Source organism: Leptidea sinapis, chromosome 11 (assembly GCF_905404315.1).
Source record: "Leptidea sinapis chromosome 11, ilLepSina1.1, whole genome shotgun sequence".
Lineage (NCBI taxonomy): Eukaryota > Metazoa > Arthropoda > Insecta > Lepidoptera > Pieridae > Leptidea > Leptidea sinapis.
The window spans coordinates 15,442,696-15,462,500 of record NC_066275.1 but is presented as its reverse complement, the minus strand read 5'-3'; the positions used below and the strand labels follow the sequence as shown (position 1 = coordinate 15,462,500).

The 19,805-nt window shown below is 48.7% G+C and overlaps 1 protein-coding gene across 1 annotated transcript; it reads left to right on the top strand.

Annotated features, from left to right (window-relative positions):
- Positions 1-7,032: 7,032 nt before the first annotated feature.
- Positions 7,033-18,222, top strand: LOC126966909 (uncharacterized). The gene is made up of 2 exons (XM_050811189.1): positions 7,033-7,772; positions 16,089-18,222. The coding sequence occupies exons 1-2, from the start codon at positions 7,650-7,652 to the stop codon at positions 18,036-18,038; spliced, it is 2,073 nt and encodes a 690-aa protein (XP_050667146.1). The 5' UTR covers positions 7,033-7,649; the 3' UTR covers positions 18,039-18,222.
- Positions 18,223-19,805: the final 1,583 nt, after the last annotated feature.

The window sequence follows — 19,805 nt, the reverse complement described above, 5'->3', positions numbered from 1 at the left end:
GCAGCGAGAGGTCCTGGCCGATCACTGTCCTCAGGTCTTGACGCCTCGTTTCCCACGCGGCGCAATTCCGGAGGGTGTGATCGGCCGTATCCTCCTCGGTGTCATCACAGTGATGACACCGAGGCGATACCTCCTTCCTCACAACCCGGCACAGATATCGTCCAAAGCAGCCATGGCCCGACAACACCTGTGCCAGGCGGAAGGAGATCTCTCCCTTTCGTCTTTTCTTCCAGTCACTTAGGACTGGAAGAATGGCGCCTATAGTGCGCGCGCCCACTTGGGAGGACTCAAGTTCCTCCCGCCACTGCCGCATAATGGCAGCGTCAGCCGCGCGCCTTATAGACGCCTCGCGCTCCCTCCAAATTTCGCCGCCCATTTCCGCCTTAAGGCGATATAGGGCGGCGCTCATGCGAGCCTCCAAGGCCCAGGGCGGAGTGCCCGCAATAACGCAAGCCGCATCAAATGATACCGTCCGATAGCACCTGGCTATGCGGTTCGCTATCACTCGCTGCGGCCTGCGGAGGCGTGACCCATTGCCTTTTCTTTTTAAGGCATCTGCCCAGATGGGGGCCCCATACAGAGCCATGCTCTTCAGGACCCCGCTATACAGCCTCCTGACGCTTTGGGACGGCCCCCCCGCGTTTGGTAATAAACGCGCGAGAGCTCCAGCCGCCCCAACCAATCTCTCTCCGAGGTGCCTGAAGTGCGCCTCAAAGCCAACCTAACCTAACCTAACCTAACCTAACCTAACCTAACCTAACCTAACCTAACCTAACCTAACCTAACCTAACCTAACCTAACCTAACCTAACCTAACCTAACCTAACCTAACCTAACCTAACCTAACCTAACCTAACCTAACCTAACCTAACCTAACCTAACCTAACCTAACCTAACCTAACCTAACCTAACCTAACCTAACCTAACCTAACCTAACCTAACCTAACCTAACCTAACCTAACCTAACCTAACCTAACCTAACCTAACCTAACCTAACCTAACCTAACCTAACCTAACCTAACCTAACCTAACCTAACCTAACCTAACCTAACCTAACCTAACCTAACCTAACCTAACCTAACCTAACCTAACCTAACCTAACCTAACCTAACCTAACCTAACCTAACCTAACCTAACCTAACCTAACCTAACCTAACCTAACCTAACCTAACCTAACCTAACCTAACCTAACCTAACCTAACCTAACCTAACCTAACCTAACCTAACCTAACCTAACCTAACCTAACCTAACCTAACCTAACCTAACCTAACCTAACCTAACCTAACCTAACCTAACCTAACCTAACCTAACCTAACCTAACCTAACCTAACCTAACCTAACCTAACCTAACCTAACCTAACCTAACCTATCCTAACCTATCCTAACCTAACCTAACCTAACCTAACCTAACCTAACCTAACCTAACCTAACCTAACCTAACCTAACCTAACCTAACCTAACCTAACCTAACCTAACCTAACCTAACCTAACCTAACCTAACCTAACCTAACCTAACCTAACCTAACCTAACCTAACCTAACCTAACCTAACCTAACCTAACCTAACCTAACCTAATCTAACCTAACCTAACCTAACCTAACCTAACCTAACCTAACCTAACCTAACCTAACCTAACCTAACCTAACCTAACCTAACCTAACCTAACCTAACCTAACCTAACCTAACCTAACCTAACCTAACCTAACCTAACCTAACCTAACCTAACCTAACCTAACCTAACCTAACCTAACCTAACCTAACCTAACCTAACCTAACCTAACCTAACCTAACCTAACCTAACCTAACCTAACCTAACCTAACCTAACCTAACCTAACCTAACCTAACCTAACCTAACCTAACCTAACCTAACCTAACCTAACCTAACCTAACCTAACCTAACCTAACCTAACCTAACCTAACGTAACCTAACCTAACCTAACCTAACCTAACCTAACCTAACCTAACCTAACCTAACCTAACCTAACCTAACCTAACCTAACCTAACCTAACCTAACCTAACCTAACCTAACCTAACCTAACCTAACCTAACCTAACCTAACCTAACCTAACCTAACCTAACCTAACCTAACCTAACCTAACCTAACCTAACCTAACCTAACCTAACCTAACCTAACCTAACCTAACCTAACCTAACCTAACCTAACCTAACCTAACCTAACCTAACCTAACCTAACCTAACCTAACCTAACCTAACCTAACCTAACCTAACCTAACCTAACCTAACCTAACCTAACCTAACCTAACCTAACCTAACCTAACCTAACCTAACCTAACCTAACCTAACCTAACCTAACCTAACCTAACCTAACCTAACCTAACCTAACCTAACCTAACCTAACCTAACCTAACCTAACCTAACCTAACCTAACCTAACCTAACCTAACCTAACCTAACCTAACCTAACCTAACCTAACCTAACCTAACCTAACCTAACCTAACCTAACCTAACCTAACCTAACCTAACCTAACCTAACCTAACCTAACCTAACCTAACCTAACCTAACCTAACCTAACCTAACCTAACCTAACCTAACCTAACCTAACCTAACCTAACCTAACCTAACCTAACCTAACCTAACCTAACCTAACCTAACCTAACCTAACCTAACCTAACCTAACCTAACCTAACCTAACCTAACCTAACCTAACCTAACCTAACCTAACCTAACCTAACCTAACCTAACCTAACCTAACCTAACCTAACCTAACCTAACCTAACCTAACCTAACCTAACCTAACCTAACCTAACCTAACCTAACCTAACCTAACCTAACCTAACCTAACCTAACCTAACCTAACCTAACCTAACCTAACCTAACCTAACCTAACCTAACCTAACCTAACCTAACCTAACCTAACCTAACCTAACCTAACCTAACCTAACCTAACCTAACCTAACCTAACCTAACCTAACCTAACCTAACCTAACCTAACCTAACCTAACCTAACCTAACCTAACCTAACCTAACCTAACCTAACCTAACCTAACCTAACCTAACCTAACCTAACCTAACCTAACCTAACCTAACCTAACCTAACCTAACCTAACCTAACCTAACCTAACCTAACCTAACCTAACCTAACCTAACCTAACCTAACCTAACCTAACCTAACCTAACCTAACCTAACCTAACCTAACCTAACCTAACCTAACCTAACCTAACCTAACCTAACCTAACCTAACCTAACCTAACCTAACCTAACCTAACCACTTTTGACCCAACTATCGTGTCGTCTACATATAGCTCCGCTTCAAAAAATAATTTAAGTGGTAAAAAGTGCTTATTTCGTTGTGAAATTTGGTACAGTGTTTTGTAAGCTTATAAATCACCAGGATTAGTGTTTGTGAAAGTTTTGTGCAGCGCGCTCCAAAGTTACAGGGCCTGGACTTTGAGCCAACTGCCCCGAGTCGTCGCTGCAGCGATCAAGAAACGCAACGCTAATTCCTGGAGCGCCGATCAAGACCTGTCCAGCAATCCAAATTTGAGAACAATCGGACATTGGATTGCGAAGATATCGTAAGATAAGTGTGCCATTCATAACCTCGTTGGCTTTGTATGGGAGAAGGAAGCACGCGAAGCCACGAGGTTTTGTAAAATATTTGACAAGTGACAACTGCCATCAGTCATCTAGCGCACTTTGGCACTTCGTACCAATGATACGACAACTTTGAAAATTTGGATCTGCCGAACTATAACGCCGGTCACACACCACATCGCCGAAGGTCAACGAAATCGCGGGACAACAATTGAGGTACAACCAAATCTACACCCTACTAATTCGTAACCCCCTACATGTCATTACTAACCAATTAACTGTCAACTCCCCGACCCCCCCCCCCCCCCCTCTAACAAAATCTTCCCTATCCCAATATTGTTCCCCACGAAACCTTCCCCCCCCCCCCCCCCCCCCGGTTTACCTCACCCCCCTTGGCCCTATATCAGGGACCAAGGCAGCTAGGGTAGTCGAGTTTGGGCTCGCCTAAACCGCGATTTTAAGCTCTTTCGATTGGCCCCAGCAGAATTGCAAAATTGTTATTTGTTTTTTAATTATAAGATTTTTTTAAATTACTACTTTTGTACAGTTGTTTTAGACTTGTATTTCACCGTGGAATAGCCGTGTTTGGGCTTGTCGGAATCGGGAGACCTAGCTCTACCTATTGGTCACGGTGAAATTTGTACATTTTGGAAAAAAAAAAAAAAAAAAAAAAATTTTTTTTTGTTTTTTTCTTTTTGTATATTTGTAATTATTATTTTTTGTGTTTTCTGTTACATTTATTTTTATCGTTTTACTATTAATTGTTTATCTTAATTGTTATCGTTAATAATAGTTTGATCAGCCATGTCAGCGCCCAGCAGGATTTTAAGATCAATCAGAGCAGGCGAGAGGGACACGTCTGCTTCAGCAACGGTCACACGACGGCCATCCTCGGACCCTGGAAAGGTCAAAACAGCAACCACCCGTAGGTCCGAGGCGGGGGAGGTGTCCTCCTTTGCTGGGAGCGAGTTCGGTGCGGGCTCAGGTAGTAAGCCGGGTAGTGCAACCATGGCGCATGCACACCAATGGGAGGCGGGGTCGGGTTTTCACACTCCGCCATCCGGTGAACGATCTAGCAGCGCCAGGGGACCCGAGAGCCCCACTTCCGCTCTCTTAAAGGACGCCAACCGGATTTACCAGCGGGCGAAGGACGACCTGGAAAAATCCGGCAATATAAAAGGCTCGATCAAAACATCGGTGATCGAAGGCCTCAACTTTTTGTATGAGGCCACACTGCAAGTGAACAGTGTGCGGCGTGACCTCCAATTAGAGGTCGAAAATTTAAAGAAGAGGCACGCAGAGGATATCTCCAGGAGGGAGTCCAGCCACGCGGAGCAGATAGAGCTCCTGACGCACCGGTTGGATAGGGCGGATGTGGGGGGGCAAACGGCGGAGTTGCGGAAGGAGCTGGAGGCACTCCGTCGTGTGGTCGAGTTTGATGTCATCAAACAGATTGACAACATCAAGGCCAGCCCCTCTCCACCCCCCCTGCAGCTGGGCTCCCTGGTGGAAGAACTGAAATCCATGCGTAGGGAGGCAACGGACATGCTTGCGGAGGTGCGAGCTCTGGGAGCAAAGTCATCAAAGCTCCTGGAGGAGCCAGTACAGGCTCAAGCATCACTTTCTTATGCGGCGATGGCTGCCAAAGTGCCGGCTAAGTCCGGCCACTCAATCATGGTAACTAGTGACTCGCCAGAGGACACTAGTGACAATGTTGTCACCAAGATTAGAGTGGCCGTCGACCCGACAAAGACCGGTACAAAGGTGGACAGTGTCCGCAAAGTCCGGAATAAGAAGGTGGTGCTAACCTGCGGCACAAAGAGTGAGGTGGAGGCTGTGAAGAAGCGGCTTGGGGCAAATTCGGGCCTCAAAGTTCAGGAGGCGAGGGGGAGGGACCCGATGATAATCATCAGGGACGTGCTCTCTTGCCTAAAGGACGATGAGGTCACCGCGGCCCTAAAGGCCCAAAACAAAGAGCTCTTCACAGGCCTCCAAAAGGACCACCAAAAAATGGAAACATGTTTCCGCCGCAGGTGCCGAAACCCGCACCTCGCACATGTGATCCTGCGGGTGGCCCCTCAGCTGTGGCGTCGCATGGTCGACGGGGGGTCTGTCCACCTTGATCTCAAGAGGTCGAAGGTGGAGGACTTCTCGCCGCTCATCCAGTGCTCAAAGTGTTTAGCCTTTGGGCACGGGCGGCGCCACTGCAAAGAGTCGACTGACCTTTGCAGTCACTGCGGGGGACCACACGTCAGGAGCGAATGCCCCGACTATGTCGTGGGGGAGCCGCCCAGCTGCATTAACTGCCGTCACGCTAAGCTGGACAAGACGGACCACGGTGCGTTCAGCGGTGACTGTCCGGTGAGGCGGAAATGGGATGCCATTGCCCGCCTTGGCGTGAGCTACTGCTGAGGGCACCGCGGTGATAAATCCAGGAGGTCGCGGGCCCAAGGATGCTGCTTCAAGGCACATGATACAGGTAAACCTGCAGCGGAAGCGATTGGCAACCGATGAGCTGATGGCAGAAGCTGTCAGCCAGAAGGTAAGCCTGGCACTGCTGCAGGAACCCTATACAGGTAGTCAAGGTGCCTTGAAGCGATACCCAGGGGTTCGCGTCTATCAAATGGACCAGGGGATAACTAGGACCAACCCCGCAAAGGCCGCAATAGCGGTCTTTGATAAAGACCTCCAGGTAAGGTGTGACCCGAGCCTCCAGTCGGAGAACATAGTGGCAATCACCATAGAGTTCTCCGACTGGACACTTGGAATAGTGTCCGCTTACCTGGAAGGGGACAAACCCCTGGATCCATACCTGGAACGTCTGTCCAGCGTCCGATCCAAGCTGGGAACCTTGAGTGTTGTGATCGGAGGTGACTTCAACGCGTGGAGCCCATGGTGGGGTAGCACGGACGAGGATCACCGGGGAGCTGAATTGGCTGGATACTTTGATGATCATCAGCTGCACATCCTTAATACCGGAACCGAACCCACCTTCCAAGTGGTTCGAGGAGGTCGGCTTTGCACAAGCAGAGTCGACATTACGGTGTGCAGCCAAAGTATCCTGCCAAGGATGGAATCCTGGTGGGTGGACCCCGCTATGGTAAGCTCCGATCACAACGCTCTAAGGATAGGCCTCCGCGCTGGTCGTGCGAAAGCACCCGGCCCAGCACCAACCACTCGGATATATAACACGCGAAAGGCAAACTGGGATAAGTTCCGAAAGGAACTTATCCTACAGTTCGAAAGCCGCCAAATCCGAGTGGAAAGAGTGTCGGCCATAACCGCCCCCGAGGACATCGAAAACGTTGTCCTCGAATACCAGGAGGCGGTCCGACAAGCGTGTGAGGCCGCGATCCCAAAGCTGAACCGAACACTGAAGTATGAACCTCCATGGATGACCTCCGAACTTCGGGTCCTGCAGCGAGATGCGGTCACTAAAAAGAGACGCTGCGCGGCCCCAACAAGGAGGGAATTCGTCATTCGACAGTACCTAGAAGCTAGGGAGAAATATGAGTCTGCCGCGCAAGCGGCGCAGACCCATAGCTGGAAGGAGTACTGTACCGCGCAAACAGGCGAAAGCCTGTGGGACGGAATCTACAGAGTCCTCCGTCAAAGCTCGAAAAAGCAAGAAGACAAACTTCTTGTGAGAGACGGAGTGACTCTTGATCCCAAGCAAAGTGCAGAACTCCTTGCAGCTACGTTCTTCCCGGACGACAGGCTGGAGGATGACACTCCCGTACATTCTGCAATAAGGAGGGGAGCGGACCGTCCGCTGTGCGAGTTAGCCTGTGCAGCGGATGATCCGCCCTTCACCATTGCGGAACTCAGGGAGGCGGTTCATGACTTCAGTGCTCGCAAAGCTCCTGGATCGGATGCGTTTACGGCAGACATCAGTGCAAAAAGCATTGAGGCAGATGAACGGCTCTTCCTAGAGATAGCCAACAGGTGCCTCGCTGTGGGATACTTCCCGAAGCCCTGGAAGCGTGCGGCAGTCGTGACACTTCCCAAACCGGGGAAATCCGACTACCATCATCCAAAGTCTTACCGTCCGATTGGACTTTTGTCAGTCCACGGTAAGACTTTGGAAAAGATGATGGTACGCCGGATAAAGTGGCACGTACTGCCGACGATTAACCCGGGCCAATTCGGTTTTATGCCACAGCGGAGCACTGAAGATGCCCTCTTTGCCTTGATCGAGCACATCAGAGCTGAGGTCAGGGCAAAGAGGGTAGTATTGATGGTGTCTCTAGACATAGAGGGGGCATTCGACAGCGCCTGGTGGCCAGCTATTAAACATCAGCTGGCCGCCAGGAAATGCCCCCGGAATCTGTACTCCACCGTGTGCAGTTACCTCAATGACCGCGAGGTCATTATTCGTTATGCGGGCGCCGAGTGCGTGAGGCCCACAACCAAGGGGTGCGTTCAGGGATCGATTGGGGGGCCCATATTCTGGAACCTCCTGATTGATCCGTTGCTGGGCGCCCTCGAGGAAGAGGGCCTACGCGTGCAAGCCTTCGCCGACGACGTAGTGCTCGTCTTCTCGGGCTCCTCTCCGGAGACTATCGCGCGGACCGCTAACTCCGTCCTCCGGCGGGTCTACGACTGGGGCTTGGACAACAAGCTGCGATTTGCTCCACACAAGACCAACGCCATGGTGATTACCAAGAAACTGAAAGTAACACCTATTCAGATCACCATGGGCGGCGAAAGTATAAAGATGGTCACAGAAACCAAAATCCTGGGTCTTATTATTGACCACAGGTTGTCTTTTAAGCCGCACGTCGCCGACGTTTGCCGAAAGGCAACGGCCATTTATGGCCAATTGTCAAGGGCGGCCAAGACAACCTGGGGTCTGAACCCAGAGGTGGTGAGGACCATCTACATCGCCGCTGTGGAGCCAATCGTACTTTACGCTTCAAGCGTCTGGGTCCCAGCCGTAGATCAAGTCGGAGTGCGGAAATTGCTGGACGCAGTTCAGCGAGGGTTCGCGCGGAAGATCAGCCGGGCCTACAAAACCGCCAGTTTGAGTGCGGCGCTGATCCTGTCAGGTATCTTGCCACTCGACCTGAGGATCCGAGAGGCGGCAGAATTGTACCGATATAAAAGGGGTGAGGACATCGATGATATGGCAGACAGGAAGGCTGAACAGCGGGTTAGCTTCCTGGATGCTCCCCATCCAGCCCTCGCTCCTGAGGTAGAGTTCTGTTGTCTCGAGGAAACTCAGACCGAGACCGACGTGGTAGAGGTGCAGGATGACCCAGGAGAAGGAGAGGGTTACCTGCAAGTCTACACCGACGGCAGCAAGATACAGGGCAGGGTTGGAGCCGGCATCTCATACAGGCGGCGAGGCTTGGAAGTCAGAGCAAGAAAACTCAAATTGGAGAATTATTGCTCTGTCTTCCAAGCCGAAATGTGCGCAATTTCGAAGGCTATCGAGGACATCTTGAAGATGCCCGACATGAAGGTCGAGATCCTTAGTGACTCCAGGTCGTCGCTGGAGCTGCTAAGGGATCGATCTTCGTTCCACCCGATAGCCTTCGAAATCAAAAACTTGATCCGGCGGGCTCGAGAAATGGGTAAAACCATTCGGTTCCGCTGGGTTCGGGCGCATGTAGGTATTGAGGGGAACGAGAGGGCTGATCACTTGGCGAAGGACGCGGCGCTCCATTCGAAATTGAGGGCTGCATACGATGGAGTGCCGATTTCAACTCTTCGCCGTAAGATCCGAGCCAAGACCCTCGAGGTCTGGCAGGAGCGCTACACCACGGGTCAAACCGCGAGTGTCACAAAAGCGTTTCTGCCAGACGTCGTGGCGTCTTATAAGTTGGTTAGGGAGGACCCTTTCTCCGCTTTGATGGCCCAAATCATCACGGGCCATGGCGGCTTCTCGGCGTATCTCCACCGGTTTGGCCTGAAGGATAGCCCAGTGTGCATTTGCGACGGTCGTACCGACGAAAGCGCATTGCACCTGGTGCTCGAATGCCCCAGGTTCGGCCGGTGGAGATGCGACCTAGAGGTGGAAAGCGGAATGGCCGTTACTGAGGCAAACCTTCCAGCCCTTATGGTGAAGCCGTGGAGAAAGTCTCTTGAAAAATTTTGTATAAAAATCCTAGCTGACGTGCTGCCACGAAATGGCAGTAATATAAAAATTAAAATAACCTAGTCCGTAAGTTGTATGTATAAAATGTTAAAAGTCTGTTAGTATAAGTAATATAGCATTATAAGTATTTGTATAGTCTCATGTAGTATTTGTATAATCAAAAAATGTGTATAATGTATATAAAGGTTCCCTATATCAAGTATAGGGACCTGGATACAACCTTTGTCTGCAAAAAAAAAAAAAAAAAAAAAAAAAAAAAAATGTTATGTTAAGAAATTGTGTGTTAAATTATAGTTGTATATTTGAGTAGGTTAATAGTTACAATATGTGCACTTAAAATTTTTTGATTATTGTGTTTAGTCTTAAGTCTTAGTATGTAAGAATTATAGTAGTAGAATTAGTTTATGAATAAATGAAACGCCACCCCCAAACCCTGCAGCTCAATGGCAGGGAGGAAGTAGACGTAGCTAGTTCCTCGGCCCTGGGACGCAAGTCGCCAGGGATGGTAGGCCACTAGTTAGACAAAAAAAAAAAAAAAAAAAAAAAAAAAAAAAAAACCTAACCTAACCTAACCTAACCTAACCTAACCTAACCTAACCTAACCTAACCTAACCTAACCTAACCTAACCTAACCTAACCTAACCTAACCTAACCTAACCTAACCTAACCTAACCTAACCTAACCTAACCTAACCTAACCTAACCTAACCTAACCTAACCTAACCTATCCTAACCTAACCTAACCTAACCTAACCTAACCTAACCTAACCTAACCTAACCTAACCTAACCTAACCTAACCTAACCTAACCTAACCTAACCTAACCTAACCTAACCTAACCTAACCTAACCTAACCTAACCTAACCTAACCTAACCTAACCTAACCTAACCTAACCTAACCTAACCTAACCTAACCTAACCTAACCTAACCTAACCTAACCTAACCTAACCTAACCTAACCTAACCTAACCTAACCTAACCTAACCTAACCTAACCTAACCTAACCTAACCTAACCTAACCTAACCTAACCTAACCTAACCTAACCTAACTTAACCTAACCTAACCTAACCTAACCTAACCTAACCTAACCTAACCTAACCTAACCTAACCTAACCTAACCTAACCTAACCTAACCTAACCTAACCTAACCTAACCTAACCTAACCTAACCTAACCTAACCTAACCTAACCTAACCTAACCTAACCTAACCTAACCTAACCTAACCTAACCTAACCTAACCTAACCTAACCTAACCTAACCTAACCTAACCTAACCTAACCTAACCTAACCTAACCTAACCTAACCTAACCTAACCTAACCTAACCTAACCTAACCTAACCTAACCTAACCTAACCTAACCTAACCTAACCTAACCTAACCTAACCTAACCTAACCTAACCTAACCTAACCTAACCTAACCTAACCTAACCTAACCTAACCTAACCTAACCTAACCTAACCTAACCTAACCTAACCTAACCTAACCTAACCTAACCTAACCTAACCTAACCTAACCTAACCTAACCTAACCTAACCTAACCTAACCTAACCTAACCTAACCTAACCTAACCTAACCTAACCTAACCTAACCTAACCTAACCTAACCTAACCTAACCTAACCTAACCTAACCTAACCTAACCTAACCTAACCTAACCTAACCTAACCTAACCTAACCTAACCTAACCTAACCTAACCTAACCTAACCTAACCTAACCTAACCTAACCTAACCTAACCTAACCTAACCTAACCTAACCTAACCTAACCTAACCTAACCTAACCTAACCTAACCTAACCTAACCTAACCTAACCTAACCTAACCTAACCTAACCTAACCTAACCTAACCTAACCTAACCTAACCTAACCTAACCTAACCTAACCTAACCTAACCTAACCTAACCTAACCTAACCTAACCTAACCTAACCTAACCTAACCTCACTTGTGACTAAACCATTGAGTCGTCTACATATAGCTCCCAGTAAAAAATTATTTAAAGTGGTAAATAGTGCTTTGATTGTTATAAAAATTGGTACAGTGTATTGTTATAACATAAATCACCGGGATTATTGTTGGCAAAAGTTTTGCACAGCGCACTCCTAAGTTACGGGACCTAGACTTTCTGTCAGTTTCCCTGAGTTGCTGCTGTAGTGATCAAAAAACTAATTACTAATCCCGCTAGTGCTCATCACGACCAATCCAGCAAAGTAAGAACCATCAAAATCGGACAGTGGATCACGAAGATATTGGAGGATAAAGGTGCGGCCCATAACCTCGAAGGCTTTGTATAGGAGCAGAAAGCACGCGGCGCCACGAGGTTGTTGGAAAAAATCAGACAAGCCAAGTGACAAGTGTCATCCGTCACCCTTCAACTGTCTTCGTACCACAGACTACTGATACGTCTTCAAAGGAAATATAGATCCTACAACTCACTGACGACGGAACAAGGAAGTCATCCAAATACATCGGCAAGACATCAGGCAAAACACCAGAGGTACAACCCACCCCTTCCCCCTCACTAACAATTAACCCCCTGGTCATCTCCACCCACTTACCGATTAATTGACCTCCCCCCCCCCTCCCCCCCCCCCTCTAACAAAAATAACAACCTATTCCAATAGTCTTCCCGTGAAACACCCCCCCCCCAACCAGCCCTCACCCCCCTTGGTCATAACTCGTGAACCGAGGCAGCTAGGGTAGCCGAGTTTGGGCTTGCCTGAACCGTCTTTTTAAGATCTTTTAATTGGCTCCGACGAAATTTTTAAATTCTTTGTTTTTAACTAGTTATAGGAATTTTTTATATTTTTGTAAAAATTATTTGTAATTTCTTTATTTTTCACTAAGGATAGCCGTGTTTGGGCTCATTTTCATCGTAAAGAGTAGCTCTCTCTATTGGCGCTACTAAAAATCTGTTATTGTCAAATTATTATATTATTGTATTTTCTAACATTTAAATTTTTGTCGTCTAATTGTTTTTAGTAAATTTTAATAAGTAATTCTACGTGTCGCCGTTCTAGCATTATGTCAACATCATCGGCTAAGTCTTCCCGCCAGATTAGAACCGGCGATAAGGGGTTGGTGGCCACAACGATGACCACGAAACGGCCATCATCAGACCCCGGAAGAATACGAGCTGTTTTGAGCCGAAAGGTTGACGCGGGGGAAAGTTCCTTTACCGGTAGCGAATTCGGTGCCGGCTCGGGAAGCAAACCTGGCAGTGGCGCCTTGGCGCAATCGATCCAATGGGAGGCGGTCGGGGATTTTCACACCCCGCCATCCGGTGGACGATCAGTAAGCACCGGGGAGCCCGAAAGTCCAACGGCAACAATATTAAAGGACGCTAACAGAGTCTACCAGCGGGCTAAAGAAGAGCTGGAAAAATCAGGAAACCTGAAAGGCTCTATCAAAACAACCGTGATAGAGGGCCTCAACTTTCTGTATGAGGCCACTTTACAGGTAAATAGTGCGCGGCGCGATCTCCAAATGGAGATCGCAAATATTAAAAGGAGACACGCAGAGGACATCTCCAGAAGAGAGTCCGGCCACGCGGAGCAGATTTTGCTCTTAACGCAGCGGGTGGAGAAAGCAGACGTGGGGGGGCAGACGGCGGAGTTGCGCAAGGAGCTGGAGGCACTCCGCCGTATAGTTGAATTCGAAGTAATTCAGCAAATTAACACAAGGCTGCCCCTCCATCCACCCGCTGCTGAGCTGGGCTCCCTTCTGGGAGAATTAAAGTCCATGCGGCGGGAAGCTACAGACATGTTGGCTGAGGTGCGAAGTCTGGGAGCTAAAGTAACAAAGCTCCCAGAGGAGCCCATACGGGCCTCAACACCGCCTTCGTATGCGGCGATGGCTGCCAAGGCGCCGGTGAAGTCCGGTCACTCAATCATGGTGACGAGTAAGTCGCCTGACGACAGTAGCGAAAATGTCCTCACCATGATTAGGGCGACTGTTGACCCAACGAAATCCGGTGCCAAGGTGGATAGCGTCCGCAAAATCCGCAACAAGAAGGTGGTGTTAACGTGCGGCACGAAAGGTGAGGTAGAGGCCGTGAAGACTCGGCTCGGGACCAACTCGGGCCTCCAAGTTCAAGAGGCAAAGGGGAGAAATCCGATGGTGATCATCAGAGACGTCCTCTCTTGCCTCAAAGACGAGGAGGTCATTGCGGCCCTGAGAGCTCAGAATAAAGAGCTCTTCACAGGCCTCCAGAAGGACCATCAAACGACGGAAACATGTTTCCGACGTAGGTGCCGCAACCCGCACCTCTCACATGTCGTCCTGCGTGTGGCCCCTCCGCTGTGGCGTCGCATGACGGACGGGGGCTCCGTCCATCTTGACCTTAAGCGGTCAAAGGTTGAGGACTTCTCGCCCCTTATACAGTGCTCGAAGTGCTTAGCCTTCGGGCACGGACGGCGCCACTGCAAAGAGTCTTCGGACCTTTGCAGTCACTGCGGGGGACCACACGTTAGGAGCGAATGCCCCGACTATGTCGTGGGAGAGCCGCCCAGCTGCATTAACTGCCGTCACGCGAAGCTGGAAAAGACGGACCACGGTGCATTCAGCAGTGACTGTCCGGTGAGGCGGAAGTGGGATGCCATTGCCCGCCTTGGCGTGTGCTACTGCTGAGGGCACCGCAGTCGTAATTCCAGGAGGTCGCGGGCCCAAGGATGCTGCTTCAAGGCACATGATACAGGTAAACCTGCAGCGGAAGCGATTGGCAACCGATGAGCTGATGGCAGAAGCTGTCAGCCAGAAGGTAAGCCTGGCACTGCTGCAGGAACCCTATACAGGTAGTCAAGGTGCCTTGAAGCGATACCCAGGGGTTCGCGTCTATCAAATGGACCAGGGGATAACTAGGACCAACCCCGCAAAGGCCGCAATAGCGGTCTTTGATAAAGACCTCCAGGTAAGGTGTGACCCGAGCCTCCAGTCGGAGAACATAGTGGCAATCACCATAGAGTTCTCCGACTGGACACTTGGAATAGTGTCCGCTTACCTGGAAGGGGACAAACCCCTGGATCCATACCTGGAACGTCTGTCCAGCGTCCGATCCAAGCTGGGAACCTTGAGTGTTGTGATCGGAGGTGACTTCAACGCGTGGAGCCCATGGTGGGGTAGCACGGACGAGGATCACCGGGGAGCTGAATTGGCTGGATACTTTGATGATCATCAGCTGCACATCCTTAATACCGGAACCGAACCCACCTTCCAAGTGGTTCGAGGAGGTCGGCTTTGCACAAGCAGAGTCGACATTACGGTGTGCAGCCAAAGTATCCTGCCAAGGATGGAATCCTGGTGGGTGGACCCCGCTATGGTAAGCTCCGATCACAACGCTCTAAGGATAGGCCTCCGCGCTGGTCGTGCGAAAGCACCCGGCCCAGCACCAACCACTCGCATATATAACACGCGAAAGGCAAACTGGGATAAGTTCCGAAAGGAACTTATCCTACAGTTCGAAAGCCGCCAAATCCGAGTGGAAAGAGTGTCGGCCATAACCGCCCCCGAGGACATCGAAAACGTTGTCCTCGAATACCAGGAGGCGGTCCGACAAGCGTGTGAGGCCGCGATCCCAAAGCTGAACCGAACACTGAAGTATGAACCTCCATGGATGACCTCCGAACTTCGGGTCCTGCAGCGAGATGCGGTCACTAAAAAGAGACGCATACGCTGCGCGGCCCCAACAAGGAGGGAATTCGTCATTCGACAGTACCTAGAAGCTAGGGAGAAATATGAGTCTGCCGCGCAAGCGGCGCAGACCCATAGCTGGAAGGAGTACTGTACCGCGCAAACAGGCGAAAGCCTGTGGGACGGAATCTACAGAGTCCTCCGTCAAAGCTCGAAAAAGCAAGAAGACAAACTTCTTGTGAGAGACGGAGTGACTCTTGATCCCAAGCAAAGTGCAGAACTCCTTGCAGCTACGTTCTTCCCGGACGACAGGCTGGAGGATGACACTCCCGTACATTCTGCAATAAGGAGGGGAGCGGACCGTCCGCTGTGCGAGTTAGCCTGTGCAGCGGATGATCCGCCCTTCACCATTGCGGAACTCAGGGAGGCGGTTCATGACTTCAGTGCTCGCAAAGCTCCTGGATCGGATGCGTTTACGGCAGACATCAGTGCAAAAAGCATTGAGGCAGATGAACGGCTCTTCCTAGAGATAGCCAACAGGTGCCTCGCTGTGGGATACTTCCCGAAGCCCTGGAAGCGTGCGGCAGTCGTGACACTTCCCAAACCGGGAAAATCCGACTACCATCATCCAAAGTCTTACCGTCCGATTGGACTTTTGTCAGTCCACGGTAAGACTTTGGAAAAGATGATGGTACGCCGGATAAAGTGGCACGTACTGCCGACGATTAACTCGGGCCAATTCGGTTTTATGCCACAGCGGAGCACTGAAGATGCCCTCTTTGCCTTGATCGAGCACATCAGGGCTGAGGTCAGGGCAAAGAGGGTAGTATTGATGGTGTCTCTAGACATAGAGGGGGCATTCGACAGCGCCTGGTGGCCAGCTATTAAACACCAGCTGGCAGCCAGGAAATGCCCCCGAAATCTGTACTCCACCGTGTGCAGTTACCTCAATGACCGCGAGGTCATTATTCGTTATGCGGGCGCCGAGTGCGTGAGGCCCACAACCAAGGGGTGCGTTCAGGGATCGATTGGGGGGCCCATATTCTGGAACCTCCTGATTGATCCGTTGCTGGGCGCCCTCGAGGAAGAGGGCCTACGCGTGCAAGCCTTCGCCGACGACGTAGTGCTCGTCTTCTCGGGCTCCTCTCCGGAGACTATCGCGCGGACCGCTAACTCCGTCCTCCGGCGGGTCTACGACTGGGGCTTGGACAACAAGCTGCGATTTGCTCCACACAAGACCAACGCCATGGTGATTACCAAGAAACTGAAAGTAACACCTATTCAGATCACCATGGGCGGCGAAAGTATAAAGATGGTCACAGAAACCAAGATCCTGGGTCTTATTATTGACCACAGGTTGTCCTTTAAGCCGCACGTCGCTGACGTTTGCCGGAAGGCAACGGCCATTTATGGCCAATTGTCAAGGGCGGCTAAGACAACCTGGGGCCTGAACCCAGAGGTGGTGAGGACCATCTACATCGCCGCTGTGGAGCCAATCGTACTCTACGCTTCAAGCGTCTGGGTCCCAGCCGTAGATCAAGTCGGAGTGCGGAAGTTGCTGGACGCAGTTCAGCGAGGGTTCGCGCGGAAGATCAGCCGGACCTACAAAACCGCCAGTTTGAGTGCGGCACTGATCCTGTCAGGTATCTTGCCACTCGACCTGAGAATCCGAGAGGCAGCAGAATTGTACCGATATAAAAGGGGTGAGGACATTGATGGTATGGCAGACAGGAAGGCTGAACAGCGGGTTAGCTTCCTGGATGCTCCCCATCCAGCCCTCGCTCCTGAGGTAGAGTTCTGTTGTCTCGAGGAAACACAGGCCGAAACCGACGCGGTAGAGGTGCAGGATGACTCAGGAGAGGGAGAGGGTTACCTGCAAGTCTACACCGACGGAAGCAAGATACAGGGCAGGGTTGGAGCCGGAATATCATACAGGCGGCGAGGCATGGAAGTCAGAGCAAGAAAACTCAAGTTAGAGGATTATTGCTCTGTCTTCCAAGCCGAAATGTGCGCAATTTCGAAGGCTATCGAGGACATCTTGAAGATGCCCGACATGAGGGTCGAGATTCTTAGCGACTCCAGGTCGTCGCTGGAGCTGCTAAGGGATCGATCTTCATTTAACCCGATAGCCTTTGAAATTAAAAACCTTATCCGGCGGGCTCGAAATATGGGTAAAACCATTCGGTTCCGCTGGGTTCGGGCACATGTAGGTATAGAGGGGAATGAGAGGGCTGATCACTTGGCGAAGGACGCGGCGCTCCACTCGAAATTGAGGGCTGCATACGATGGAGTACCGATTTCAACTCTCCGCCGCAAAATTAGAACCAGGACCCTCGGCGTCTGGCAGGAACGCTACACCGCGGGTGAAACTGCAAGTGTTACAAAAGCGTTTCTGCCAGACGTCGTGGCGTCTTACAAGTTGGTCAGGGAGGAACCTTTCTCCGCCTTGATGGCCCAAATCATCTCGGGCCATGGCGGCTTCTCGGCGTATCTCCACCGGTTCGGCCTGAAGGATAGCCCAGTGTGCATATGCGACGGTCGAACAGACGAAAGCGCATTGCACCTGGTGCTCGACTGCCCCAGGTTTGGCCGGTGGAGATGCGACCTTGAGATAGAATGTGGCATGGCCGTTGTGGAGACCAACCTGCCAACCTTTGTCGCAAAGCCGTTGAGAAGGCATTTTGAAAAATACTGCCACAGAATTTTAGCCGATGTATTGCCGCGGAACGGCAGCAATATTAAAGTCAAACTTAAATAAATTTGTATCAATTGTAATTAAATAGTTAGGTGAAACAATAGTTAATATGGTAGTTTATAAATGTTTAGTTAATATATAAATAGTAGTAGTTAATGTATATAAAGGTTCCCTATTTAAATTATAGGGCCCTTATACAACCCATAGAATTTAAGTAAAGCGCCTAATTGTAAGTAGAAAATTTTTGTAATAGCAATAGATTTAACCAATTAAAATAAATAAATATAGAAGTAGAATAGTGTAATCTTTTGTTAGTATGTAAGCCATTTAATTAAATTGTTAGTCATAAGGATAAACCCAAAATTGTTATGTTTTGATTTAATAAATAAAACTCCACACCTACAACCCCTACCGCTCAATGGTAGGGAGAAAGTAGTCATAGTAGCTCCTCGGCCCTGGGACGAAAGTTGCCAGGGAGGTAGGCCACTAGTTATAAAAAAAAAAAAAAAAAAACCTAACCTAACCTAACCTAACCTAACCTAACCTAACCTAACCTAACCTAACCTAACCTAACCTAACCTAACCTAACCTAACCTAACCTAACCTAACCTAACCTAACCTAACCTAACCTAACCTAACCTAACCTAACCTAACCTAACCTAACCTAACCTAACCTAACCTAACCTAACCTAACCTAACCTAACCTAACCTAACCTAACCTAACCTAACCTAACCTAACCTAACCTAACCTAACCTAACCTAACCTAACCTAACCTAACCTAACCTAACCTAACCTAACCTAACCTAACCTAACCAGTCTCGCACGAATAGCCGCGCAGTAAACAGCAGAATCGCATCGCTCCGCGTTCGAAAAATATTAGTTGTGGTATTTTTATCTTCAAGTTAGCAGTGTGACATATCCACGGATTCGTCTCGCGACAGAGATTCCAACGATACGGTTCTTGTGAAAATCAGATTAAAAAAAGTGACTAATAGTGACAAAAAAACTGCTCCTTAAAAGTGAAAAGTGAGTGCGCCGCCGAAATAAGATCGACAACCCCCCTTTTTACTAGTGCTAAAAGTTGCGCCCCGTTGGGCGGCACATTTTGACCCCACGCTTGGAAATTTCCAGCAAAAGGGAAAGGTACCATCCGCAAGATAGTGCAGCACGGCGTGACCTGAGGTGCTAGAAGACTCAACTGCCTCCATCTGATAGTGCTCGACAAGCTGAACCTAGACACGTATCACAAGTTTAGCTCCGAAAAACCAGGAGACCCCTGCGGCCAGTTTTGCAAAAGCGTAACTTTGCAAAGACCAGAACTCCAGGACTCCTGCAGCTGTACCAGCGACAACCCGGGAAATCGTAGCCACCAGCACACCCTACACATAGTAATTTTTTGGAAATTTTTATACTTTAATTTAAAATTTTGTACGTGTTACCAAGTTAACCCCCCGCGTTAACAACCGCACAATTAAGTTGGTAATTTCCTCTTTCCTTAATTTCCGCTTGTTTTTCCACAAAATTTAATAAGTCCCGTCTGGACAACCATCTCCTGATCTATAATCACTTTTTAAATTTTCAAAATACCTATCTAATTTCTCCAAATCTTACTTACTAAATCCAAATTTCACAAAACACGAAGGATTAACTTGGTACACCCTCGGGCCTGAACCCCAATATACTGGTTTATTATTATAATTAAAATAGTTAGTTTAAGCTCTCACCTTTCAAGAGACACCTAATTTAAATTTTTTGGACAACTTTAAGGGGTCCAAATAAGTCTCCAAAGTTAACGGAAATTGTTCTAAAAATAGAACATTCCACAAAGA